This window comes from Pelobates fuscus, chromosome 3 (genome assembly GCF_036172605.1).
Source record: "Pelobates fuscus isolate aPelFus1 chromosome 3, aPelFus1.pri, whole genome shotgun sequence".
Lineage (NCBI taxonomy): Eukaryota > Metazoa > Chordata > Amphibia > Anura > Pelobatidae > Pelobates > Pelobates fuscus.
The window spans coordinates 77,670,406-77,697,719 of record NC_086319.1 but is presented as its reverse complement, the minus strand read 5'-3'; the positions used below and the strand labels follow the sequence as shown (position 1 = coordinate 77,697,719).

At 37.7% G+C, this 27,314-nt stretch overlaps 2 protein-coding genes across 6 annotated transcripts in view; one reads left to right on the top strand and one right to left on the bottom strand.

The window, feature by feature from the left end:
- RMND5B (required for meiotic nuclear division 5 homolog B) overlaps positions 1–27,314 on the top strand; it is a 111,463-nt gene that overhangs the window by 38,803 nt on the left and 45,346 nt on the right. The gene's annotated exons all lie outside the window — the stretch shown is intronic.
- The window catches only part of BRD8 (bromodomain containing 8), a 25,654-nt gene continuing 4,195 nt past the window's right edge, over positions 5,856–27,314 (bottom strand). Inside the window, exons 2-22 of one of the 5 annotated variants that reach the window (XM_063447255.1) lie at positions 27,106–27,202; positions 25,546–25,615; positions 24,579–24,628; positions 24,345–24,467; positions 21,927–22,007; positions 21,760–21,824; positions 21,452–21,588; positions 21,122–21,337; positions 20,855–20,996; positions 20,416–20,592; positions 13,966–14,231; positions 13,084–13,467; positions 12,903–12,990; positions 12,735–12,775; positions 12,417–12,637; positions 12,212–12,304; positions 10,608–10,676; positions 10,338–10,515; positions 9,349–9,453; positions 8,729–8,773; positions 5,856–8,132 (exon numbers count right to left, since the gene is read on the bottom strand). In XM_063447255.1, coding sequence (XP_063303325.1) covers positions 8,073–8,132; positions 8,729–8,773; positions 9,349–9,453; positions 10,338–10,515; positions 10,608–10,676; positions 12,212–12,304; positions 12,417–12,637; positions 12,735–12,775; positions 12,903–12,990; positions 13,084–13,467; positions 13,966–14,231; positions 20,416–20,592; positions 20,855–20,996; positions 21,122–21,337; positions 21,452–21,588; positions 21,760–21,824; positions 21,927–22,007; positions 24,345–24,467; positions 24,579–24,628; positions 25,546–25,615; positions 27,106–27,202 — 2,708 coding nt within the window. In that variant the 3' untranslated portion in view covers positions 5,856–8,072. The remainder of the gene's footprint in view (positions 8,133–8,728; positions 8,774–9,348; positions 9,454–10,337; positions 10,516–10,607; positions 10,677–12,211; positions 12,305–12,416; positions 12,638–12,734; positions 12,776–12,902; positions 12,991–13,083; positions 13,468–13,965; positions 14,232–20,415; positions 20,593–20,854; positions 20,997–21,121; positions 21,338–21,451; positions 21,589–21,759; positions 21,825–21,926; positions 22,008–24,344; positions 24,468–24,578; positions 24,629–25,545; positions 25,616–27,105; positions 27,203–27,314) is intronic. The other 4 variants (XM_063447256.1, XM_063447258.1, XM_063447257.1 and 1 more) reach the window with 4 other exon arrangements.

Here is a 27,314-nt window from a genome sequence, read left to right as displayed (position 1 = left end):
GCTGTCAGTTTGGTCCTGGGTGTGCTGATGTCAAAAGTCAGCAGATGGTGGTCAGATAGAGGAAAAGGAATATTGCAGAGATTGGAGGTGGTACAGAGATTGGTGAAGGCGAGATCAAGAGTGTTTCCCGCTGTATGGGTTGCTGAATTAGACCATTGCATAAGGCCAAAGGAGGAGGTTACAGAATGTTATGTATGTGCTTTAATGTCCATATAGTTGGGCAAAAATGGTGGGTGATGTCCCTCATGGTTTTGTTCCTAATTTTCGGTAATTTTTTCATTAATAACCTTGCAATAGGAATCAAAAGTTGTGTCAGTAAATTACACAAAATTAGGTAACAAAATAGAATGAGAGCAGCATATCGTTTCTCTGCAAAGGAATTTGGATAGATTATGGGCCTCTAATGTGTTTATAAAAAGGGCTGTTGCTTCACAAGATAAAAATGATATTATGGACGTGAAGAAATGCTAGAAAGTTTAAAAAACAAAAAAAAAACAGTCTCAGAGAAGATGTACAAATATATACAGGGACAGTAGAAATATGTAGTAGGACGCAGGGCTTAACAAGTCATAAATTATAAAATCTATGTTGATTTGAAGAATACATTTCTGATCCAAACTGCCATTTTGTAGCAAAGTTATTTTGAAGCAGAATCAGAAAAAAAAACATTCCGTCTATTTTACTATGTAATCATGAGGCATTTGTTTAGGTGTGCGGCCAGTGAGATGTCAAAGTTACAACTGAAAGTTGTTAAGAGTACTTTGCACAATGATAAATATCAGAAGTGTTGTTACCGAATGAAAAAAGGTCGTTATAAATGGCTATTATACTGATCATTACTTATGGCAGTTAAATACGGCTAATAATTCTAAATGTATGGGCAGGGAAGTTATGGTTTGCTTAACTATTCACTGAACTTAACAAAAATATTTCCCTACTTCTTTTTGTTGCCATCCAATGCTTTCCTCGACCCTCTCCTGGCTTCCGCAGAACTAATCACAGCTAAATCCAAATGCTTAAAAGCAATGCCCGCATCCGCCCCTTTCTTACTCAAGATGTTGTTAAGGAGCTTTTTCAAGCTCTTGTAATCTCTCGCATGGATTACTGTGATCTCTCCTAGTTGGTCACCCCAGAAGCCATACTGCCCCGCCATAATGTGTACTCTCCACTCTCACCTCCACTTCTACTACTTTTCTACCTTGTTTCTTTGCTGTCCCCTTTGATTCATACTGTGTCTTTATACTCCAATCCTCTAGAATGCAAGCTCGTTTGAGCACGGTTCTCATCTACCCATTGTTTCTGTATCAATATGTAATTGTCTCATTTCTTGTTAGTTTCCCAAATAAAATTGTAAAGCACTGTGGAATAAGTTGGCACTACATAAATATCAAGAATACTGAACACAACACCTGAAAAACAATCAATTTGGTAAATGAACAGCTGAAAAAACAGTGTTGATCCAACTTTGATATTTCCAAACACATAGCCAAACCATCCCTAAGGGATTCCAAAATGTGAGGAAGTTTAAAAGACTTCCAATGGTATTCATTTTTTTTTTTAAATTCTTTATTTTTGTCGTGCATGTATCTCCATCATTTACTCAAAGCTACACCAGCTTCTGAGTGCAAATTACAATATTCAACAGAACAACAGGTGGACACAGCACATTTTTGGTTTATAACAAAGAAAGGAAGGAACAATAAAGGAATACGACTCAGTCCGTCAATGTTGAGTTGGATAGCATGTAGCTTTCCATGCATGGCCAGGACCAAAGTCCTTTATGTCAGGTATAGGCTTTCTCACCTCCAATGTTAAACTTTTACTTAAAACTTAAGTAGAGGCTTCTAGACCCTGGGAAAGGCTCGGAACCTCGTCAGGGTAGATTTTGATACTATACAGTCAGAGTTTCCGCCTATACAATATACATGTAACTCGTCATCATGCGCCTATCAGTTGCCATTGTCCAAGGTGACCGCTGCTGACAGTGAGGTGGTATATAGTGCGACCGGCGCGGCAGTCATGCCGAGTTACCAGTCTCCATCAATGCCCAACTTACGTATAGATTACATTGCTCGTCCAACCGCGTTTCCAATGGTATTCATGAAAAGAACAAGTCAAGAATGTACGCAACATCCTGTGGCAAATGTGACCGATAACAGCCTTGCAAGCCTGAAGTAAAATTAAAATGGTTTTATCTGAAAAATATCTGGTGTGCAGATCATATGTTCTATTTCCATGCCATCAAAGGCGGGGGTCAAAGATCTCTATGGTGAAAAGGACCTCTGAGAAGGGTCTGCCACAGAGGCTGCATCCACAGTTCAGCCATAGACATCTGGTCCAAAAACATAGCTCTATTGTAATCATTTAGCCAAATCCTGTTGGAACCCCAAGATGAACTCTGTCTTTGCTGTAATGTGTTTGACATCCAGTTAGTTATATATAAAATACATGCTAGACATTTAACAATTCAAGTCTGTAACCATCTGCGGAAATGCAACACACAGGAGTATCTTCTAGCAGAATTGGTTATCTTGGCTGTGTGTGAGATTGCAGTTGGTAATGCTGTATGTCCTGTGTAGACCCCCAGTTTTCAGGCAGTAACAGACAACCTGATGGTCAGCAATCTATGTCTGTTGCAGATGTCCCGAAGAGTTCAGTTATGAAGCTGAACATATCTTATATGGAGCAATGGGAGCTATGTTAGCTTCCAGGTCAGACTTAGCCCCTCCATAATACGAGATAGAAGTTATAGATGGAACGAAGCTAGCATTATTTAAACCATACTAAGGCAAGCATTAAAAAAAACAAAGGAGTTAACTTCTCTGCAAGTAAAACAACTCTTGCTTTATAGTCAATAAAAAAATGCAAAACACATGTTGTAAGTAAAGAAATAAATTATGAGACATTCCAACCCAGCAGATAGTGTTCCCCAGATGAAGGATCCTTAAATAGCTGCAGCAGTTAAGTGATTAGGGAAAGATATCAGCATATTGCTTGCATCTCCTTCAAGTGCCAGGGCAGGTATCCATCTTTGAAATATCCTCACGGCCTCTTTTTCAACTGAGAGCATACATAGTTACATAGCTGAAAAGAGACTTGCGTCCATCAAGTTCAGCCTTCCTCACGTTTTTTTGCTGTTGATCCAAAAGAAGGCAAAAAAACCCAGTTTGAAGCACTTCCAATTTTGCAACAAGCTAGGAACAAAAACTTCCTTCTTGACCCCAGAATGGCAGTCAGATTTATCCTTGGATCAAGCAGGTATCACCCTACATTGAAAGATTATATCCTTGAATATTCTGTTTTTGCAAGTATGCATCTAGTTGGGGTTTGAACATCTGTATGGACTCTGATAAAACCACTTTTCAAGGCAGAGAATTCCACATCCTTATTGTTCTTACAGTAAAAAAAAACACAAACTTTTCTTTGCCTTAGACGAAATCTTCTTTCTTCCAGTCTAAACGCATGACCTCGTGTCCTATGTAAAGTCCGGTTTGTGAATAGATTTCCACACAATGGTTTGTATTGGCCCCGAATATATTTGTATAATGTTATCATATCCCCTCTCAGGCGACGTTTTTCTAAACTAAATAGGTTTAAATTTGTTAACCTTTCTTAATAGCTGATGTGTTCCATTCCTTTTATTAATTTTGTAGCCCGGCTCTGGACCCTTTCCAGTGCCATAATATCCTTCTTTAGAACAGGTGCCCAAAATTGCACAGCATATTCAATATGTGGTCTTACCAGTGATTTATAAAGAGGCAAAATGATATTCTCATCCCGAGAATGAATGCCTTTTTTCATGCATGACAATACCTTACTGGCCTTAGCCACTGCTGATTGACATTGCACATTGTTGCATAGTTTGTTGTCTATAACAATTCTCAAGTCCTCTTTGTGTGTTGTTATCCCTAATTCGCTTCCATTAAGGGTATAAGTTGCTTGTGTATTCTTTACGCCGAAGTGTATAACTTTGCATTTTTCAGCATTAAATTTAATCTGCCATTTGAGTGCCCAGTCCCCCAGTCTATCTAAATCCCTCTGCAGCAACGTAATATCGTGCTCACATTGTATTATTTTACATGTTTTTGGCTTTATACTGGACAGTGAACAAAATAGAAGTAAGGGCTCTGCCAATTCTTAAATCACATCTTAATATAATGAGCAGTAAAAATCACAACACATAAAATAAGTGAAAAATCCAGATGTCAAAAAAATAAAAAATAAATAAATAAAGTTCAATAAAAAGGATCTTACACAGATCAAATATAGAGTAAAGTGCTTGCTCTTGAGTAATATCCTTAGTTTCCTTATCTGGATGAATCCACTTATATGAAAGACAAAAAACAGATAAAAAGAACCAATAGTGCCATATGATAGGTCCAATATATATGTAGATGAAACAAATGGGAATAAACTCACATTTAATAGAGCTATAGCCAGCTCTAGTTTGAAGGGTGTACAGTGGTATAATCCCCACTTATGGGATATGTTGTGAGTCTCTACCGTCTGGGGTATGGTCCACACTCAAAACAGGGTAAAAGGAGACAACTAATAGTGCTCACTGAATAAAAAGCAACAGTATATAAAATAACTAAGACAGTACTCACAATCAAAGAGCAGGCTAACTGCTCCTTGGTAACAGCGTTGGTGGTATGATCCCCACCTCAGATTTTTGGGAGTACAGGATACTAAAAATGCCAGGTCTCCTTTTACCCTGTTATGAGTGTGGACCATACCCCAGGAAGAGACTCACAACATATCCCATAAGTGGGGATTATACCACTGTACGCCCTTCAAACTAGAGTTAGCTATAGCTCTATTAAATGTGAGTTTATTCCCATTTGTTTCATCTACATATATATTGGACCGTTCATAATGCACTATTGGTTCTTTTTATCTGTTTTTTGTCTTTCATATAAGTGGATTCATCCGGATAAGGAAACTAAGGATATTACTCCAGAGCAAGCACTTTACTCTATATTTGATCTGAGTAAGATCCCTTTTATTGGACTTTTTTTTTTTTTTTTTTACTTATTTTATGTGTTGTGATTTTATTTAATTTTATATTGTGATTTTCACTGCTCATTATATTGTGATTTAAGAATCGGCACAGCCCTTACTTCTATTTTGTTGATTATCTCTGTTTTCGAAGGGTTTAGAGGGATCTCCCTTCTAGGGTTGCTGCCCCCTGTTGTTCAATATAATGGGGCAGTATAGCTATGACACTGATGCTGTAAGTGATGTGGATGTCATGCTGTAACAATAGTTACTATAAGAGATCTGTGCCTCAAATATATATATATATATATATATATATATATATATATATATGTGAAAAATTTTTTTTTAAATTACTCCACAAACCACACATGATCACTTAGCTAAAATTGACCAGGAATGCTCAGATCCAAAATCATTATTACACTTTGCCTTAAAATCTCATGTAGCCAAGAGCATCTCTGTCGTGATTAACTAACTTAGTTAACAGTTCCAAAGGAATATTATCGATATACAATAAACATGTATAAGTCAGAAACACACTTTCCAAATACAAACGTCAAAATTACAAAGCTTATCACAATGAAAATGAACAAACAGGCCAAAACTGCTAGCTGTTGAATAAGCCATTTTAATGACGTGTATGTGTTTTGCTAAACACAGAGCTGGAAGTAACGATGCAAGATGTTAGTTGCCGTGCTACTATGCTAATAAAATAATTGCTCTTACAAGGACTGCACAACATTGTGAAGCACTAAGAACAACTACATTTGCCATAGATTAACCTTTATGTCTGTCAAAATTGTTTTTATGGGAATAATCAAAAAACTATTTCCAAAAAAATACAACAGACATGATTATTTTTGTTCAAATGTGTTGGCTTTTCTTTACTGTATTTAGAGAAACATAATTAATTTGACACTTTAAAATATTTACACCTTGACTTAAATCTTTAAACACGCTTCCCTCATCATAATAAGCACAGTTACATTTTAATGCCACCCTGCTACTATACATGAGATGATTTAATACACAGACAAGCTTATTAACCAGCAAGATTTACATGATGGATAACATCACACTTTGAATTCAAGTAAGCTCACAAAATAATAAAAAATAAAACCTATACTAAAGCTTTACAGTTAGAATATGCCGAACTACAGCATAGAGACTCAAGGTATCAACTCCTAAAACGTAGTTATCGATTTTGCTACATTTAATGTCCTCAATAGCCATTGTTTTCTGCAACAGTTTAAACACTAAAAAAATGTTCTTGATCAGGAAAGATGCATGCCATTGTGCTTATGTTATTACTTGTAATTAATACTCAAGCAGAAAAATATATATATATATAGTTAAAAATACCAATATAGTGTGACATCTACATCCTTCTATAGGCCAACACTATTTAAATAAATAATTAGAAAAAAAAAATTAAAATAAAAAATGCTCCTAAGCTGCAATTAGACAATCACAAATGCAAAACATGCACTGTACCACATATATGGCTCTGACACTTGAAAGTGACAAATCAAAACAGTGAGTTGTTAATTGCAAGTGCTATAAAAAAAAAATTAAAAAAAGTTAAAGGGGCACTCCAAACGTCTCAAAACCACTTTAACTTGCTGAAATGCTTTCTGTGTATGAAAAGTGTCCTCCCCTTCCCTCCCATTTCACAAAAAAAAAAAATGCAGATTTCAATAGAAATGTTCACCTTTATAAATTAACCTTGTTACGCCCTTTACACTTTTTTTTAATTAACCTTGTTACGCCCCTGTGGCTGTCAGACAACAGCTCAGTGGAGCTAAACTCAAAAGGCAGTAATTGCCAAGAGCACCTGACTTGCAAAGACTTCTCATTGAGCTGAATTGGAAAGCCTCTGATTGGACAGTCACCACAATTCTGGGTGGGGTTAGAAGAGGAGGGCTTGCAAAGGCCGCGGACAAGAGATCTGCTGCTTTTACAAGCTGTTTTTACATATATCCCCAATGAAAAAGGCATAAATTAAGTATGCTTGCTTTCATTGGGGATTTATCTACTAAATTGTTAGAAATAAAATGTATTTTTTTTTCATTGGAGTGCTCCTTGAAAAGCAAAAAGTCAGGCCTATATTTTTTTTGACTAAAACAAAATCTTTTTTTTTTTTTTTTTTTTTAATTCATTGTCCTTAACATGACATTCTTGCACCTAATTTTCATGATGGACATTAGACTGTCAAGTAGACACCATATCACACAAATATGTCTTGTATTCCACTTGACAGTTGTTCCAAATGGATACACATCTCCAGATGTAATTCAACTTAATAGTAGTAGTAGTAGTTTGAACGCCATATTACAACTTACCTAGGTCTAAACAACTGAAAACCAACATAGACAGAGAGATTAAGATTTACACTATACATATCTACACACTATTAACAATACTTTTTAACACCCCCAATTAAATAAGTAGAGGGGGAAATGTTCTCATTAACACAAATGTAATACAATTTAAAGGAACAGTTTGGGCCCTTAACTTAAAATGAAGTCATGGTGCCAGGAGCTCCCTGGCTTACCTAAATTGTTCGCAAACGGGTTTAACCCAAAAGTCTCCCCACCCTCTCCACCACTGCTTTCTTCACAACAGAAAACTGGGAGAGCCGCAGGGCAGAGGTGCTGCTGATTGGCTTAGAGCAGTTAGCTGATGCTCAAAGCCTATAAGTAGCATCCCATTCATAGAAACTGCTTGAATAAAAGGTACATACCTTTTGCAAGCCCTTTTTATGAACATGGTTCTACTGATTGGCTTAGAGCATCAGCAACCCTGCCCTGCGGTTCTTCCAGTCTTCTGTTCTGAAGATTTTGAGAAAGCGGATGTGGAGGGTACAGAGTGAAATGGTGCTGGAGAGGAGACTTTGGGGTTAAACTGTTCGTGAATGGTTTAACTCCTAAAGGTAAGCCAGGGCCAGGGACCCCCTTTCACCATAACAACTTATTTTTTTTAAAGTTGTTATGGTGCCCAGATAGTTCTTTTAAATTTTCTGAACTGCTGATGTTATCAACATGATGCTCAGCTTGAAACTCGAAGAACTTTCATTTCTTCATTTTCATGTCTGCTTCGATTGCGCAACGACGACCTCGAGTGCCACCATCCTGTTAAGGGTAAATGTGAGAAGTATCAGTACTGTAACATGAAATCTTGATTCTGCAGATTCTTAAAATGCCTGTGGTTCCCAAGATGGGATATTTCTAGGCCATGTTCAAGACTGATCACATACCTGACATCTTAAGCTGGGAATTGCTGTCTCAACCCTGTCTGCTTTCAGAATTCAAGGCTTTCTCAATCACTGCTCTTATTGATCAAGCTACACTGTTGTAGTACAAAATCTTCTGTTTCACACAGGGAAGACCATTTGACTTGACCCTGCTAGCTTTTGGTTTGATATTGCAGCATATGCATTGGGTGGGTTGTGGAGCAACAGACCGTAACCACCCATACAGCCATTATTTTCTATCTAGAGCGTGAAGAACACAGAAATAGCTCTCTTCTTTTTTTTTTAGGAAACAGAAAGAATGCAGGGAAAAGATAGGAAGCAGATTGTTGCACAACAGACACAGAGAAAGACTCGAGAGCAATAATCACATTTAAAAGGGTATATTAATTGCTTTGTCAAACAGGTGTGATCGTAAAATAAAATAAAGACATAATAAATTATTGCCCCAACTCAATGCACCTATTCAATACTTACAAAGAGAGAGAGAAGGAAGGCAGGAGAGCCCATGGGGACACTGTCCTGTTAGACGACAAACAGAAAAACAGGTCAGATACCACGGAGACTCTCCAACACAAGACACACTGAGAAGCGGTCACATACATGGCACAAAAAGCAGCGTAGGAGCCAGGACATTGGGATTAGAGTGGCAAGAACAAGAGTCAGACAATGGTATAGGGGACAGCTGGCATGTATTTGTTTCACGTCTACAATGCTTAAATAAGATACAGTACTGGCTTCTCTTGCAAATCCAAGCAAACAAAATGAACAAGTAAATGCCACCCAACCCATGTTTTAATTTCTCTCCCACAAGCAAGTCTCTACAGTGGATAATCCGGTCGAGTAAAGACTAACCAATTCCCTTTGTTATAGGTCATATAACAAAACTGCAGTAACATTTTTTACATCCTCTCTTGTGATAACATGCAGGTGGAATTGCCATGCATGGTATTGCTTGTACACAGTCATTTGTAAAACAGACAGTCTTCAAACTCACAAACAGATGCTTTAATACAATGGCAAATCAGTTCATAAAATGTTCATAGGAGCTGTAATGCATTCCCCATTGGGGAATGAAATGTTAAGCATGATTGTACCTTCTCAGAAGCATCCTGCTTGCGTGTTGAGTCACGACCCCTTAGGCTCTTGGCACTTATGCCTGACTCTGATGTCTGCATTATTAACTGGGTGGCCAGGAATTGCTGTTTGAAGAAGATGCCAATAATATAGTTAATTGTGCCATAGCTCAGATAGAGGATATAACGAGACAGTAAATATAACTTGCATGTTAAAATGTAGTCTTGTATTTTGCTTCACTTCGAATACATTTGCATAATATGAAATATTTTTGCATTGTTAATTTACAAATTGCAATTTTCTCATAAACACGTTTTATAACCATTTCTGCATGCGGATATAATTTAGCAACAAAAAAACCCTCTTGCATTAGACTTCCACTGCATAGTTTGATTTATACATTGTCACTGTTCAGCATTCATTTTTATTTATTTTTTTACAGAGTCATGAGTGGATACCTGACCATCCACAAATTAAGAATATTTTAGCTCCAAGTAGAAAACCCAATGACACAGACTCCTGTGGCACAAAAGTCTGAAGTTAAAAATATGGTTCACCCATGCTGAAATATAACCTAATACTCTGTTTAATAAAAAGTCTAAACAATCTAAAATGGACACTAGACACCACAACCATAGCTAATTACAATGGTCATAATGCAAAATATCTGTAGCTGTCATCACCCTAATTTTTATCAAACCATTTGAGCAGAACTATGCAACATATCATCTAATTCAGAAGTTGACTTTGAATGGAAATGAAAGGCTGAAAGAGCTATGGACGTCTCAATTCAAAGCCACCTGTGCTAAAGCAGTAACGCTGACATTTATGGAGGAACTATAATACGATTTTGGGGACTCTTTACCATCATTCTACTGACACCTGATCTCATCTAAAGTATTCATTTTCTGAAGACCTCAATCGAGACTCAAATTGGTTAAAGTGCACTTTCAGCACACTGTGTATTCGACAGGACACATCTACAAAAGCAATATAAAGAAACAAGTACCTGGATCTGTTCTAACACATCCCTTTGCATCTCCACCGCCATGTGGTATACATCATGGTCAGAGCTATTGTACATAACCGCATTCTGGAACATTAGCATGATGTCCCTTTGAAACTCTGCTGTGCTACGAATTATACCGGTCTCAATGTTTTTCTTTATAGTCGATAGGTCCATAGGCCTGCAGGAAAACAGATCAAGTGAAGTTGACATACAGCACTGTTATGCATAAATGTGTATGTGCGGTATAAAATATACAGAATATGATTTTACCTCTGTACAATGCTGTGATAGCCAGGAGCAATGTCATCCGTAACAGGCTGGAGGAAGACATTTGCATACCTAAGAAATTACAAGAAATACATTTCAAGATTTATAGGAGTTATAACTTCCATCTACGGTGTAGAAAGCAAACTACTCTACTGGCTGTATATTGTTTCATAATGGTTTCTGATTATGTTTTAAAACTACATACCTAATACACATATGCTAGGTGTAAAGGGGACACTATGCACCCGAAGTCTCACGGTTTCATTATCTGCCATTTAGAAGATAAATCACTTTGTTATAAGGCCTTAGTCACACCTTCCTGCATGTGACGTACACAGACTTCCTAAACACTAAGCACAGTCCGTTTAATTTAATTTCTTATCTCCTGCTCTGTTAATAGACTTCTAGATCCTGCTGAAGCCTCCAGTGTGTGAGTAAAGTTCAATTTACAGAGCAGAAGATTAAAACATATAAAGCAAGTTAACTTCTGATTGAAAATGAAACCACTTTTTCCATGCAGGCTGTGAGAGTCACAGCCAGAGAAGGTGTGGCTAGGGCTGCAGGGACAGAAACAAAAGTGATTTAACTCATGAATAGCAGAGAACTGAGCAGTGAAACTGTAGGGGCATGATCTATACACCAAAACTGCTTCATTAAGCTAAAGTTATTTTGATGCCTATAGTGTGCCCCTAAATTAAAGGGATACTCTAAGAAATAAATAACAACTAGCGTTTGCTATAAGCCAATCAATGCTGCTCAGGTTGGAAGAATCTGACACTGATAATACACTAACGTTGATTATGCAATAGCAGTGCGGCAGAGGAAGGGGTGGTCTCTAATGTGAAACTGTACCTAAACGATCTCACATCAATCCAGATGATACCTCCAGCTCATTCTAGGGCCATTTACAAAACTCAATTTTGCAAAAAAATAAAAAAACAAAAACAAATGGCAAAATTGCCATATTGAGAATTTTTCCAGTTCAGCTATTTCTGCCTCAATTTTTCCATTAAGATTTAATTTAGTAAAATGTAGAGTTTAGCAAAACGTCAATGTCTAGGCAGTGGCCCGAATATTTATGAATTAAATTATTGTGTGTCAGGACGGACAAGTAGATTGGGCTACCGCTTTAGTCCCTAGAACAAGTGATTATTTTTTTGATTCCATACCCCGGCTCTCTTACAAGCCCTTTTCCTACTGCTTGCTATTGCACTGGCAAGCGCATCTTTAACAATGATTAGCCATTTACGGAGATCTTCCATATCCATCGTGACACCGGTGGAATAAAGGCAAGTATATATTTTGCTTCTTGTGCACTACTGTAGCGTTGAGAATGTGTGTTCCTTTTATATGTAAATTTTATAACTACATATTTATTGCTTAGGAGCGGATATCGGTTTAAACTTTTTTTAAATTTTTTATTATTATTATTTTTTTCTAAATCCAAATAATTTTTAAAACTAATGAACTGAAAATTGTAGCTTGTGGTTTAAAGGGTAAGATTTTTTTTCTCTTTACAGTACAATAAAAAAAATAAAACACAAGAATTGCAATACCCCTTGTACTGCGAAGCTACACAGTGTGAGTCCTGCATCTCAGTTACTGACCTGTGATTGGCTGCTGCTCTCCAGACTAACATGATGGCCTTTTTCCATATTTTTTGAGCTTGGATAGCCTCTTGGTCTTCACTACAGACAGAGCTGAAATATTGGTAAATATATAAAGATTTTCTCATAATAAATGCAAATAAACTTAGTTTGATACATATATTAAAAAAAAAAAAAATCACTCCTTGATTTCCATGTTACTCACAATTGAGAAGATGCTGGGCTGCTAGGAATGGAATCAGCGAGTGTGTGGGATTGCAGCTGAGCGTTATGGATGCTATAACCATCATCACTTTCACTGATTGGGGGCTCGTTATCCATCTCAGACAGGTATTCTTCTCCTGCCTCCTCTTCTTTGGGCTCCTCTGGGCTTCCAACCTCACTTGTGACATCGTCGTCTTCATCTTCTTCCTCACCTTGAGAGTCCTGAGAATGGAAATGGAAGGTGGAGAATGTTTATGTAACACTGTTCCTGTCATTACTATCAATGGTTTGGAAAACATCCTAAGCAAATCAAATGTACCTTGTTGAGGTTGCTAGACTGTGGTTCCGATTTCACTGGGTCTGGAAATGGGAGGGAGCAGGACAATGAGAACAAGTATACGTCATCACTCTATGTTTCCCCACTCCACAATACATTTAGTTACACCCCCAGAACTAGCATATGTTTTCTACTGCTCCTAGTGCGCACCAATTAGCACAGGTCTCTGCTCCAGTTTCATTCCCTTTTCATCCTCATTTGCAAAAGTCTCACTCTGGGAAGTTTCAGAATGGAGCTCCTACAAGCAAAAAATAAATAAAAATATACTAAATAAGCAAAGTCTGAGTGATAAGAGTGTATTACTAACAAGTTGGGTATTAAATAAAACTACCTCTGTTTTCAAGTTATGATCCGTTTCCTCTTCTTTGATTGGCTCCTTTAGAGTGGTTCCTCTTAGATCTTCTGTATGTTCTGAATGGCCGAGATGAAATGGTGAATGGGAATTGATGGAGCTTCCCTCTGTCTGTGACTGTTCCATGTCTTGGTCAGGTGGCTCAGTTTTTATTTCAGAAGTAAGCTCCATGATGTTCATTATAGAATCTGGCTCCTTGGCCCCTGGAAGGAGAGACTGCCCAAGTGCTTCCTGCTTTGCTGTATGCTCTTGAACAGCCTGATCCCAGGGGCCCCCAAGTGATTGGGGGTCATCATTTTCTTCACAGAAAGACAGAGCAGCTTCAACTGCTGCCACATCCAGTACTTCTGGGTGGTCATCCACCTGATCATAAAATAAATAAAAACACGGGCTTGTACCTTGTAGTTACATGTGTTAACAAACGCACAAACTGTTTATATAAGTAAAGCTATATATTATATATTGGCCTCTATCTGGCATTACTCCCATCATTCAACAGTCAATGAGAGTTGTGACCATGGATATTCAAGAAAATATTAGATGATCTCATGAATTAATTATTGCCGTCAATTTAACTGGGAAAAAAAAGGGGTCATTATGAACAATTCATTTTATTTACAAAAACTAGTTCCTAAACACATGGACTATTGCTGTAGAACTATATACACACAAAATATTCTGAGCTCTAGGAAAAGATTGGTTTTCAAACAGTGATATTTGTGTTTAAAGTGTCATCACTTTCTCTTCTGTTCAGAGAAGGGGAAGTTTGATATCATAAGTGACTATTTTTGGGTTTGTTTTAGTAGTCTGCTCTCTTTTAATATCCTTTTCTAGCAAACTCTAGCTCAGTGCTTTATTTACCTTGTCCTCTATGATGGCAATGATGTCACCCACAGTCTCAAAATCCAATTCCTCGCCTGTGTATGACACAGCAATATCCATCTTTTCTGCTAGATCCAAGTCCCCTTTAACTTCAGAGACCGCATCCTTTGGTTGTCCGGTCCCTTCGCTACTTCCTAGGCACTCTTTATTGATGGAGTCTATGATCATGGAAATATCCGTGCTGTCCATGGACACGGTGACTGTGTGTGGATCTGGAGCAGCATCACTGCCTTCCTGCTGGGTCACTATGTAAGACATAGCAAGTTTGCAAAGTAATTATTATTTCATCTATGATTTAGGTTTACCATTTTCATGATGTATAACCTTTTTAGCTTGTGTCTTACGTATACCATTATTTTCATAGAGTCCAGAAGAAAATGGCTTTCTTTGTTTCTAATTGCTAGCACAGAAGTCTTGCAACATTAGAAACGGTGTTAGGATAGACACATGATGCCATGTACCAAGTCATGAATAATAACATACAGAGTAGTAGAAGAAATAGTGATCAGAGAAATGGTACAAAGCTGTAAAGCATATATTCAGTGTTCCTGGTGTCTGCCCCACATCACAAAACTTGAATAAGTCTAACTCACTGTCATTCTAAAAACAGATTTTTACATTTCCTGGTGGTTGCTGCTATCCACTACAAATCACTAAGAGGGAACACAAACAATGCTCTTAAGCTAAAAAATATCACCAAAACAAAACCAACCCATTCAGAAAAGTAGCATAAATATTCTGGTAGAGTAGACTGTTCTAGCTGCTTTCCAAATACTTTCCCCTAGCCTTCAATCATTTAAGAAGTCCTTTAAAATCCATTTCTTTAGGCAAGCCTGTGGTCTCACTTCGTATTTCTCATTCCTTAAAGGGCGACTGAAACCAAAAATCGTTGTTTTCATAAAACATTGTTTGGTTAAAGTGACCCTTGCTGTGTAAATATCAAGCTAAAACTTGCCTCCTTTCAAGTGTCGAGGGCAAGTTCTCCCTGCAGCTGTCACTCTCCCTCATATTATCTATGTACATAAGGTGCTGTTAAGACACACCCTCAATATATGGGAATTAAATCTCTGCATACGATGTGCATTAAAACACATCATCAGTATATGTGATTGGTATATTGTGTGTGCTAGATGGTGTTAATTAACAACCACAATATATTCACAGCCTTAGTATTTTAGTTTAACCCCTTAAGGACCGGACTGTTTTTGCGATGTTGTACATTTGCGACCAGGCATCTTTTTGACACTTTTGTGGTGTTTGTGTTTAGCTGTAATTTTCCGCTCTCTCATTTACTGTTCCCATACAAATTATATATTGTTTTTTTCAGGACAAATGGGGCTTTCTTTACATACCATTATTTATATAATCTCATGTAATTTAATTTTAAAAAAATGAAAAAATATGATGAAAAATTGAAAAAAATACATGTTTTTTGACTTTTATGTGAAAAATCTTTTACTCATCTACAAAAATTTTGTCCTGAGTTTAAAAATACCCAGTGTTTACATGCTTTTTGCTACTTTTTTGCATGTTATAGGGCTATAAGTACAAGTAGGATATTGCGGTTTCAAAACATACATTTTTAAAATGTATCAATAGTGACATTGTAACACTATTATCTGTCATAAATCGCTAAATAACACCCCACATGTACATATTTTTTTTAAAGTAGACAACCCAGGGTATTCAATATGGGGTATGTCCAGACTTTTTTAGTAGCCACTTAGTCGCAAACACTGGCCAAAGTTAGCGTTCATATTTGTTTGTGTGTGAAAAAAGTAAAAAACTAAATTGAACGCTAATTTTGGCCAGTGTTTGTGACTAAGTGGTTACTAAAAAAGACTGGACATACCCCATTTGCAATACCGTGGGTTGTCTTCTTTTGCAAATGGTATGCCATCATGGGGGTAATTCTCATTCCTGGGCTACCATACGCTCTCAAAGGCAACGTAACCAACCTGGCCATTTTCAATGTAAAAATATTTGACCCATATATTTGACCCTGTAACTTAAAAAACGCTATAAAACCTGTACATGGGGGGTACTTTTATACTCAGGAGACTTTGCTGAACACAAATATTAGTGTTTCAAAACTGGAAAATGTATCACAACAATTATATCATCAGTAAAAGTGCTGTTTGTGTGTGAAAAATGCAAAAAAAAGTCACTTTCACTGACAATATCATCGCTGTGATATGTTTTACTGTTTTGAATCACTAATATTTGTGTTCAGCAAAGTCTCCCGAGTAAAACAGTACCCCCCATGTACAGGTTTTAGGGTGTCGTAGAACGTTACAGGGTAAAATACAGTGACAGCAAATTAAATTCTCTGGACTTTCGGCTTGGGTTGGCAGGCAGGTCCCTTAAATTGCAATCAATAAAATAATAAAAATATTACATAAATACGCACGTAGAATTTAAATATATATGCATATTTATATATTTGAAGTCTACGTGTATATTTATATAATTATTTATGTAATTTTGTATATGGACATATGAATAGTTCGTATTCTTTTTATTTATTTATATATACATAGATATATATACAATTTCATTCTAAGTGTATTTTGATATAAATATATATATATTAATATCAAAATACAGTTAGAATAAAATTTCGTATAGATATATAATTTTTTTAAAATTTGTATTATTATTTTTACATGTTTAATTTAAATTACTTTTTATTTGTATTTTATAATAATATATATATATATATATATATATACAATATATATAGTTATTATATATATTATATATATACGTGTGTAATTTAATTATAAGTGTATTTTTATATTAATATATGTACATAATAATATAAAAATACACTTAGTATGACATTATATATATGATATATAGACATATATTATATAGGTATAATATATGTCTATATATCATATATATATACACACATATATAATAATCATTTTTTTTTATTAACTATAACTTAAATTTTTTTTTTGATTTTACACTTGCAGGGAGACTGCCTGTCAGCACAGACAGTCCCCCTGCAGGCAGACACATGGACACCTATTGTGACCATGTGGTCGCCCTGTTGGGCGATCACATGGCCACAGGGGTCCTAATCCGCCATGGGGAGACTGTCTGGGCTGCAGGCAGTCTCCCCACACCGGGAGCACCGCCGATCGTTGCCGGGGGAACGACGGCGATCGGGTAAGTACCTCTTAAATTTAGGACGGTTCAGGACCGTCGTCGGTCGGCAAGGGAAAAATGCCGATGACGGTCCTGAACCGTCCTGCGTCGTTAAGGGGATAAGCAACTGATATAAAATCTGTGCATGAGCTGAAAAAATATAGCCCAGTTCCACCGAAACAAATGCACTGTTGCACTGGGTAAATACCGATTACAAACTGTGGATTCTCTACTTCAGTTTTTTTTTTTAAATGAAGAGAATAAGAGAAACATGTTGCCTGATGCTTTTGCATTAGAGTTCTCCATCCACACTTGTGTTTCATGATAAGCAATTAACCACTTTAGACGGACTGCAGGTGTTACTGAACCTGTCTGGTTACCACTCCCACTACAGAGAAGGAGTCCTGGTTTCAAAAACGGAGACTAGTAATGCTCAATAATAGTCAATAGTGCTTTATGCGTGCACATCTATGCCGATACCGGAGAGAAGTAACTACCAAGAGTATTTCTATTGCCAGGTACCATCTCCTCATTGGTCAAGACAATGAATGTTTTTACATTAAAAGGACCACTATAGTGCCAGGAAAACAAACTTTTTTCCTGGCACTAGAGGGTCTTTAGGTCCCCTCCACCCTCAGGGTCCCACTCCCGCCAGGCTGAAGGGGGAGGAAGGGGTTAATCACTTACCTTTCTCCAGTGCCGGGCTCCCACGGCGCTGGGGAAGTCTCCTCCCGCTTCCAACGTCAGCACTGTGCGCATGCGCAGCAGGAGCCGCACGCGCATTCAATCGGTCCATAGGAAAGCAGTTCTCAATGCTTTCCTATGGACATCAGCGTCTTCTCACTGTGATTTTCACAGTGAGAAGCGCCTCTAGCGGCTGTCAGTGAGACAGCCACTAGAGGCTGGATTAACCCTAATGTAAACGTAGCAGTTTCTCTGAAACTGTTATTTACAGCTGCAGGGTTAACCCTAGATGGACCTGGCACCCAGACCACTTCATTGAGCTGAAGTGGTCTAGGTGCCTATAGTGGTCCTTTAACCTTAGTATATATTGCTGATTGCCAGTGCACAGTTTTTTTTTTGCTCCCATGTGCATAAACTCTCGGAAGCAAGTACCTGATTGACTTTTAATTTAAAAGTTATGAATACTAGCTGTTTGTATCAGCAGGTCACAACTTTAGTAACCATTTCTTAATTTGTGCAAGAGTCTACTCTGCAAATTCACCACTCCTGGCCTGATTTATAATTTTTATTCAGGTTTCAGGCTCAGTGCACTGTAGTTGGTTTAGATATTACTTTAGAAACAAGTGAATTCCACTAATGCATAATCTGTATAATTGAGAGAATATGCTAGTTGTTATATTCAGTACGCCTCTATTTGATCCCTTGGGAACTTTTCAGTCCTCAGACCATTCTACTAGGTTTAATCGGTCATGCATTATTTCACTTCATACCAAAACAATAAGGGAAATCACTGGAGATGAAGGACCACTACTTCTGGCATTTTCTGATGTTCAAGGGGACTCTTCTGGGTGTCAACTATCTGGGACTTTCCAGCTAATATGTGGCATTAAGTTGGGGTGTCATCCTTATAACAGATCCTTATAAGTGACGTTGATTCCAGACGTTGCATTGATGTAATATTTGTGAATTATATGCTTGAACTGCTGTGGATATATTTGCAGATAATCTATGCTACATAAGGATTTTACAATCAAAATATGCTTAGATTTTCCAGACCCTGTCTGTATGTTTTATGGCGGTCCTCCTCTAATCTATTTTATTATTCTCCAAAGAAAGACGGGTGTCTCATTTCTTACAAGAGTTTGTCTTGTATTAGTTTATTTTATAGGTTTGTTTACCATGACCATAACCCCTTCCTGGCACTATAATTCTCCAGGATTTTCCCTATATTTGAATACCAGGGGGTTGCTGACCAGCAGCATCTGGGATACAATAACTTGTCTGAGCAGATATTGTAAAAATATCCTGTTCATCACTTGTTTGGATGTTGATAAGCCTTATTAGGTTTGCGCAGCTCAATAATGTTTCTTTATAACCACTAGCTGTATTTGAACTCTGTCCCTCCCACTATTAATACTGCTTGGGTATTACCCATAAGTACATGCTGCCATTTTTCATCAGGAATAAGGAAAACTGTTTCATACGTAGCGTAATGGTCTTTTCCGTATCATTATTCATGACAGCATTATGTTCCCACCCATCTACTTTGAGATTTGTGAAGCTAGTTACAAAGACTGCCTGGTGGGAAGGGGGTGGATCTATTTATACCAGTTTCAGAGTTCTATTTCCTGTCCTTTCTGCTGTGAGGGGAGGAGCTAACCCATAATTAAATGCTGCCATGGATAATGATCGAAGCGGTTTAGAAAAAATTCTATTAAAGTTATAAGATTAATGTTCATTAATTTTATACATTAAAAAAATTTCTAAATTACACTTTCTATTGCTCCCTTAATCATAACAGCAATAAACATGGAAAAACAGGCTGCCGTTTCTATTAATGACATGAATTCATCAAATACAGTTACCACAATTATGTTGTGTTTGGGTGAAGCCAGTATTAAATGGACACTATAGTCACCAAAACAACTTTAACTTACTAAAGCTGTTTTGGTGTATACATCATGCCACTACAGTCTGACTGCTCAATTCTCTGCCACTTATGAGTTAAATCGCTTTGTTTAGACAGCCATAGTCACACCTCCCTGCATGTAACTAGCATGTCCTTCCTTAAAACTTCCTGTAAAGAGTCATCTAATGTATCTTTTTATTGCACACTCTCTTTAATTTAGAATTTCTTATCTCCTGTTCTGTTAATAGCTTGCTAGATCCTGTAGGAGCCTCCAGTGTGTGATTAAAGTTCAATTTGCAGAACAGGAGATAAAACATTTTAAATCAAGTTAAAATCTGATTGAAAACAAAACCATTTTTAATGCAGGCTGTGTCAGGGGAGGTGTGACTAGGGCTGCATAAACAGAAACAAACGTTATTTAACTCCTAAATGGCAGCGAATTGAGAAGTAAGACTGTAGAGGTATTCTCTAAACACCTAAAATGCTTCATTAACCTAAAATTGCTTAGGTGCCTAAAGTGTCCCTTTAAAAGGTCACAAAAGTGTAATTACATTAATTTTCTACGTATATGTACAATAAACAGGCATGTGACTTAGAAATAAATGGTCTTAGCCTACTAGTCCACAGTACAAGTACAAATTTACAACAAAAGAAGAAGCAGAACACCCAAGGCAAGTTACCTGGGACAGCTGCAGTGATAGGCATTGCTGACATCATTACAATGGTGGCCTGAGACTCTATAGGGGTCAGCAAAGATTTAGACGGAGACTCACTGGTGGCAGCAGCAGAGAAGGAAGCAAGAGGTGTAGCGAAGTGTGCAGGGCCAGCTTCTAGAAGCCGGGACAGAGTGGGTGCACCTAAGAAGGCAAGAACAGGAAGGGAGAAAAGAACAGGAGAGGAGGCCAGGAACATAATACCAGAATTGAGGAGTATGAAAGAAAAAGGTAAAGGAAGGTTTGATGTGGTGGAATTCAAGAAGCAAGAAGGCCAAGAAACAGGAGGGAAATGGGGATAGAAAGAAAATGCATTGAGAAAAGAGACAATATAACAGCAGACATACAGCAGATAAACCTTCATACTGACACAGAGTCAACTGAAAAAACACGTAGGGAAACATACCTGAAGCTGCGGGAGATGCTGGAATCGTGCCTTGCACAGGATGCATCTCACCTCCATGTAAACCTGGCAAAACTCCAACATCCATAAGAACACCTGAACCAGAAATGTGACCTGATGGTAATGCTAATTCCCCTTCACTCACCTGAAAGAAAAAAAAGAAGAGGGTATGGCAAGAAACTTTGACTATTAAATTGTACGCCCTGCCTTGGACAAACTTTGGGTAGTGTGGCGACAGTCGCTGTGGGGACCAGGGGTGGGGTTCCATACCAGCCGGGGACTCGTGGGTAACAGGCTGCCTTTCTTCAGGAGTTCCGAAAGCAGAGGGGAGGGGGGTGGAGTTGCTTTCTGTCCCACCATCTTTTTCTGGGGTGAGTCGTCCATCACGGGGGTCAACGGGGAGTCCAGGGGGGCAGGAGGAGGAGGGGTATCAGGTATCCCAATGAAGGAGGAGACCGTTGTACTTGGCAAAGACCCCACACTTACCTGAAAATAATTAGAACATAAAGATGAGAATAAGCAGCAGTGATATCACTTGAGCAATAAGGGCACCTCTGTCTATCATGGACATATTTTGATAGGGAAGCTTTCTGTACACACCCCTACATTTCCCTCCTCAAGATTGCTTGGTGTCAAGTCCCCTAGGCTGAACTCTCCTCCTGGAGACGACGATCCAACAGAGACACGGCCCACTGTGCTTGAAATTCTGCGAGGAATGTTCTTAGCTGCCTGTCGAGCTGAATAAAAGTAATATTAGAGAAGCCGAAGAGACAATCAGCTAAACTAAACTTTAAAGCTGAGGATATAGCTATAGATGTGCTGCTTATACAATACGCTCAACAACAACAAAAAATACCAGTCCGAGATTGCAGCTATTAAATACAAGATAAAGTCAAGTACAGATGTACCTTGATATGCAGCATCTGTGGCCTTTCTCTTCATTTCCGCCTCCTCTTCCTCCTGTTTCTTCTTGCTAAATACAAAAAGCGTGGTCAGAAACCCAGACTTCATAAGTTCATATAAACTGCAGCTCAAGTTTGAGATGGGTAAATGTGAACTAAAAAAGAGAACTCACATCACAATGTCATTCCAGGTCTCGTCCAGCTTGCTGTCCATGTGGCCAGTTTGAATCAACTCTGCTTCTTTCTTCAATTTTCTAACAAATCAAGAATTAAAAAAAAAAGTTTTATTCATCATGTCAAATTTATACAGTATGTTTTCACCTGTTCTACTTGGGTATTTACAATCATTTAGCAATGTAACTCCTTCAGCACTAACAAAATTGGATGAATTGACCATTGTCCTGAAGGAGCTAGCAAATACCAAAACATGAACATTTTTAAATATTTTTTTTCCGGCAAAAATTGAATAAACGATCTCTAAGTTGAATGTAATGCAATACCACCAGGTCAAACACCTGTTTCCTTCCACTCAGTTCTTGGCTCCTAATGTCACACTTGGCTCAAATGTAAATAGTGGTATAAACATACAAAATTAAGCCCTGCGCCAAACTCTCACCAATCCTGGACAGCAGCAACGACTCTAGTACACACCAGCACCAATTTTTACTTATAACAAAGTAAAAAAGAAAAAAATAAATATATATACTTGTGCACTATCCCAAATCCCTATGCACATTTAAATAACTGGAGTTTTTTTTTAGTTTTACCCTAATGGTCATTTAAGTGTAAGTTCACCTGCCACATCAAGGCAAAACCTCTTGGCCGAGTCCTACACTAACAATTCACCTTGCTGATTTCAGCTAAACAGTAAAATCTCTAATGAGACAGAGAGGGGTATATGTACAAACCCCTAGACACTTATTAACCCTTAATAGAGCATCCATGAAGTGGGTGGCAGCACTGTAATGTGTCTGTGTAATACCGTTGGAGTGATACTAAAAAGCTCCAGTTATTTACATGTGCATAGTGATTTTGGATATTGTGCAAGCAACTTTTTTTCCATTGATTTCTATTGTAAATAGTGTTATGCTGGCTGACCAAGAGATTTTTTAATTGGGCTATTCTACTTCATCACAGTACTATTTAAAATAATAAATAAAAAGTCTTTAGTGAAACATCAGCTCGGTGCTAAAAATGCTTTATTAAACATGAACTGGAAATCTGAATCTCTGTCAAACCTTTGCTGAACTGATGTGGGAGGTTAACCCAGCTATTGGAAAACAAGGTGGCCAAACGGCATCCCGTCGGTTCCAGTATGCAAAATATGCAGAGCTCCCTACCCCTTTTGTAGAGGGCTGGAATAAATACTTGCATCCTGTTCCATTCCTCACATATTCTGAGACTACTTACTTCAAGCACCCAGGCTCCTGCACATGACCTTCGGAAAGCCCTGCCTTGTTAGGTTCATGGTTAATAACTTTTGTAAATGTTTTGGCTCCACTTTAAATCACCCCACTCCCCATTTATACCCCCTCCTCCCCTCCAGCTCCAGTGAAAAACATCAAAACATCTGTCAATCAAGCTACCTTAATGTAATTTTAGCATTCCTCTTGTTGTAAGGATCTCATGTAAATGACATCAACAATGATAACATCTTAACAGCAAAACAAGGCATGTCAAAGGTATGGAGAAAATTAAAACAGATGTAATCGACCGTGTTGCCCAGTCCCAATACACAAAATTCTGGTAAATGTGGTCACTTAATGGGACACTCCAAGCATCAGAAGTCAGAACATCTTAAAATGATGACCACTTAAGCTTAAAGCAGGGTTCTCCAAACTCTGGCCCTCCAGATGTTGCTGAACTACAACTTCCATGATTCTTTGACTAAAATAGTTACCTAGAGAATCATAGGAGTTGTAGTTGAGCAACATCTGGCTGGTTGGACAGAGTTAGGAAAACCCTGGCTTAAAGGACCCCCCCCAGCTTAAAAAAAATAATTAAATAAATAAGACCCACAATGTGTATGGTGTTAGCAGAACACTTGCGTTACTTGCAGTAATTATCAATTTCTTATCTTCTGCTCTGTTAATTGAAGGCTAAAACCTGCAGAAGCGATAAATTGTTTATTGTGATAAACGTTCAATTAACAGAGCAGGAAATAAAAATATCATGTTTTCATGAAGGACCGCATAAACAGAAACAAAAGTGATTTAACTCCTAAATGGCACAGAATTGAGCAGCAAGACTGCAGGGGCATGATCTTCACCAAAAGGGACACTATACTCATCTCTTTGAAGTGGTCTGGGTGCATCGTCCCCGTAACACTGCAATATAAAGCATGTTTTCATTGCACGGTTAAGCCTTCTTCGTGGCCTTTCACAGAGTTTGACTCCATGAAACAACACTGGATGTCCTCATGCTTTGCATAAGGATGTTTGATGTCTTCTGATCCCCCATAGGAAAGCACTGATTTAAAATTTTGAGCTGAGAAAATTCTCAAACTTGGTTATTTTTCAACTTGGCTTTAAAAAATTATTCTCATCCCATTTGTATATTGTATTGAGAATGGTCACTTTTGTAATCCTCACCTGTATTTTTCTTGAGTATCTTTAATAAGTTTCTTCAACTCATCAATCCTTTCAGCTGTTAGCTTTCTTACTATAACATCTTCCACAGTCTCCACAACCTCTCCTCTCTCACCACGCTTTCGTCTGAAAACAACAAAGTAATTTCTTACTTCTCGAACATACCCAATCAAATGAAAATACATTATCACTAAAAAATATATATATGTGCATTTTGGTGCAATAGCATATACTCACTTTGGGGTCTCGGTAGTTTCCAGAAGCTCAGAGTATTGAGAGGCACAGTGCTTAGGGTTGGGTGAAAAAAATAAAAAATTAAGGACAGTTTTGTGTAACAGAAAATAAAATCATGACATTCATCATACATACAGCTTACTCCTTTACAAGCCAGAGGATCACACTAACAATGATAAACATGTGCTCTTAAGGCAGGAGACTGCAAGAATCACTAGATGGCGCTAACAATCCATTCCTAATACAACAAAATCGCAACAAACTACTGTAGCGGTCACATAAATGTGTTTTGCTAAATTTGCACAAGAAAAGACTGTTAAAGCATCAGGACCACATATTATGTAATCTACATTTTTTGCCCTATACCCAAGCAGAGAAACTCATTTCAAAATATATTATGAAGTAGGTTAGGCATTCCTGATACTAAATTCTGGAATAAAACATTTAGTGCAGAACGGTAATTAATGGGGAACCTTGACTTCTGTGAAGATCATAGCTTGAATAAAACATTAAAAATAACAGCTTGGATAAAACCTTGAAAATAACCTTTAACTTGTTTTACAAATGCAACCAAAATATAAGTGCACTGATTAAAATCTATGAGAATTTTTTATTAAATGAGAGCTTGGTAAAAAGCTCTTTTTATCCTAGAGATAATTTTTTAACAGGGTGCACTTGTCTGGTGAAAGCGATTATTTGGAGATATTTTGTTATATCGTTTTGAAGGATGTGTAAACTTTAGTTCCCCCAAAGAATCATATAGAATGAATGTAGTGACATGCTGGAAAATAATATTTACCTTATAACATCTCCATGTAAGAAGCAGTGAAGGCATCGAACATCTCTTTCACAACAAATTCCAAACGCAGTACACTAGTGTATCTCCTAGAACATTTTTCCACTACACGGTGGTACTTGAGGTACCAGCTCCATAAGTCTTTACCTATTATTATTCCAGATTGTCTCTTACCTTTTGTGAAAACCAGTCAGGAGGACGACCAGGTTCTGAGAAGGGTTTGATGGCGCGACTCACAGACACCCTGAAAATGTTATACAACCCTAATCAAATACATATTGAGTAATCAGGAGACATTTTATTTAAGCAATAAAGGTAAAACTCCAATACGAATACCGTAGCTCAAAAAGTTGCGATAAAACCAACATTTACTTAGCATATGTTCATAACTTGCATGATAAAAAAAAAAGGTATAGTCACTGATAATTTTCATTAGTGTAGCAGTTGGCGGAAATCAGAGTGAATAAAGATTTTATTTTAAAAATTGGATAGTTTACTTTAAATCTTTTTAGTTTTATACAATGCTTTTTGAGGAAAAAAATATCTAAAAATCTTTTCTATTTAAGATATTATCCAAAAGTTATTAATCGTAAAGTAGGGACTTATTTTTAAAAGGACACACTAGTCACCGTAACAACTACAGTTTAATGTAGTTGTTCTGGTGAGTATAGCCTGTCCCTGCAGGCATTTTTAATGTAAACAGTGCCCTTTCGGAGAAAAGGCAGCGCTTACCTTACTCCCTAGAGACACCTCCAGTTTCAGTCACTCAGACGACCACTAGAGCTGCTTCCTGGGTCACTGACGTTCAACGTCTCCTGATGCTGAACTTTCCCCATAGAGATACATTAATTCAATGCTGAGATGCAATAGAGATGCTGATAGATGCAGTGCTGCATTTTGCTGCGCATGCTTAATAGCCTTCCAATGCTATCCTATGGGAAAGCATTGGATTTAATTGAGATCATCAAGTTTAATCAGCCATGTGGGCAGAGCGTGAGCCCTCCAACCGCAACCGGACCCGCACAGCACTGGAAAAAGGTAAATTAACCTATTTAACCAGAGGAAAGGGGGGCCGTGGAGCTGAACAGCAATTTAGACCTAGAGTGTCAGGAATACACGTTTGTATGCTTGACAATATAGTGTTCCTTTAATTATGCAGCATGAGACTGTATATTCAGGCAATCTTTTTGGTAAACCCATTCCATTAAACGCACCCAAGACCACATAATCTCATTGAAATCGCCTGGGTGCAGTGTTACTGTCATTTTAACCCTGCAATGTAAAACACTGCTGCTTTGTAGAAACAATGCAGGGTTGAACATGCCTGACAATGCAGAATTAAACATTGGATTAAGAGGAGATAATCAAGATTGAGAACGTTAGGAGGCCAAAATCCATGCTGTAATTCAGAGCTAGCACATGTTCCTAAAAGCATGCGCATCTCAAAACTGGACTCTAGGTAGTTTTCAGGCCTTCAGATTGTGCATATTTTATGCAGATATGTGGTACCCCTGTCCAAGAACTAAAGAGGACTGTCTGTGGAGCAACAATATGCCATGAGACGCAATGGAAAAAAAAAGTTTAGCTAGGGCTTAAAAGTTACTCAAAGGTGCAAGCCTGGAGGGTCCATGACATACTCATTAGGGGTGAATTTCTATTACCATGGGCTAAATTTTCACTCGCCAATATTATGTTACAATATAATGCACGCAAATTTAGAAAGAAATATCTTACCAGTTCTGGTCACCGCTGCGCATGACTGAAGATGCAAGACACAACTTCTCCCGAATGGACCATTTCTCTGTCGGGCCAAGATTTAATAGTTTGTGCTCTTTAAAAAAACAAAACAAGAACAAGATGCAACAGTTAATTAAATACATTGAAGATCAACCACAGTCATAATTCTCAAATTTCACATAAATATAAAACTATCTGAGGTTTGC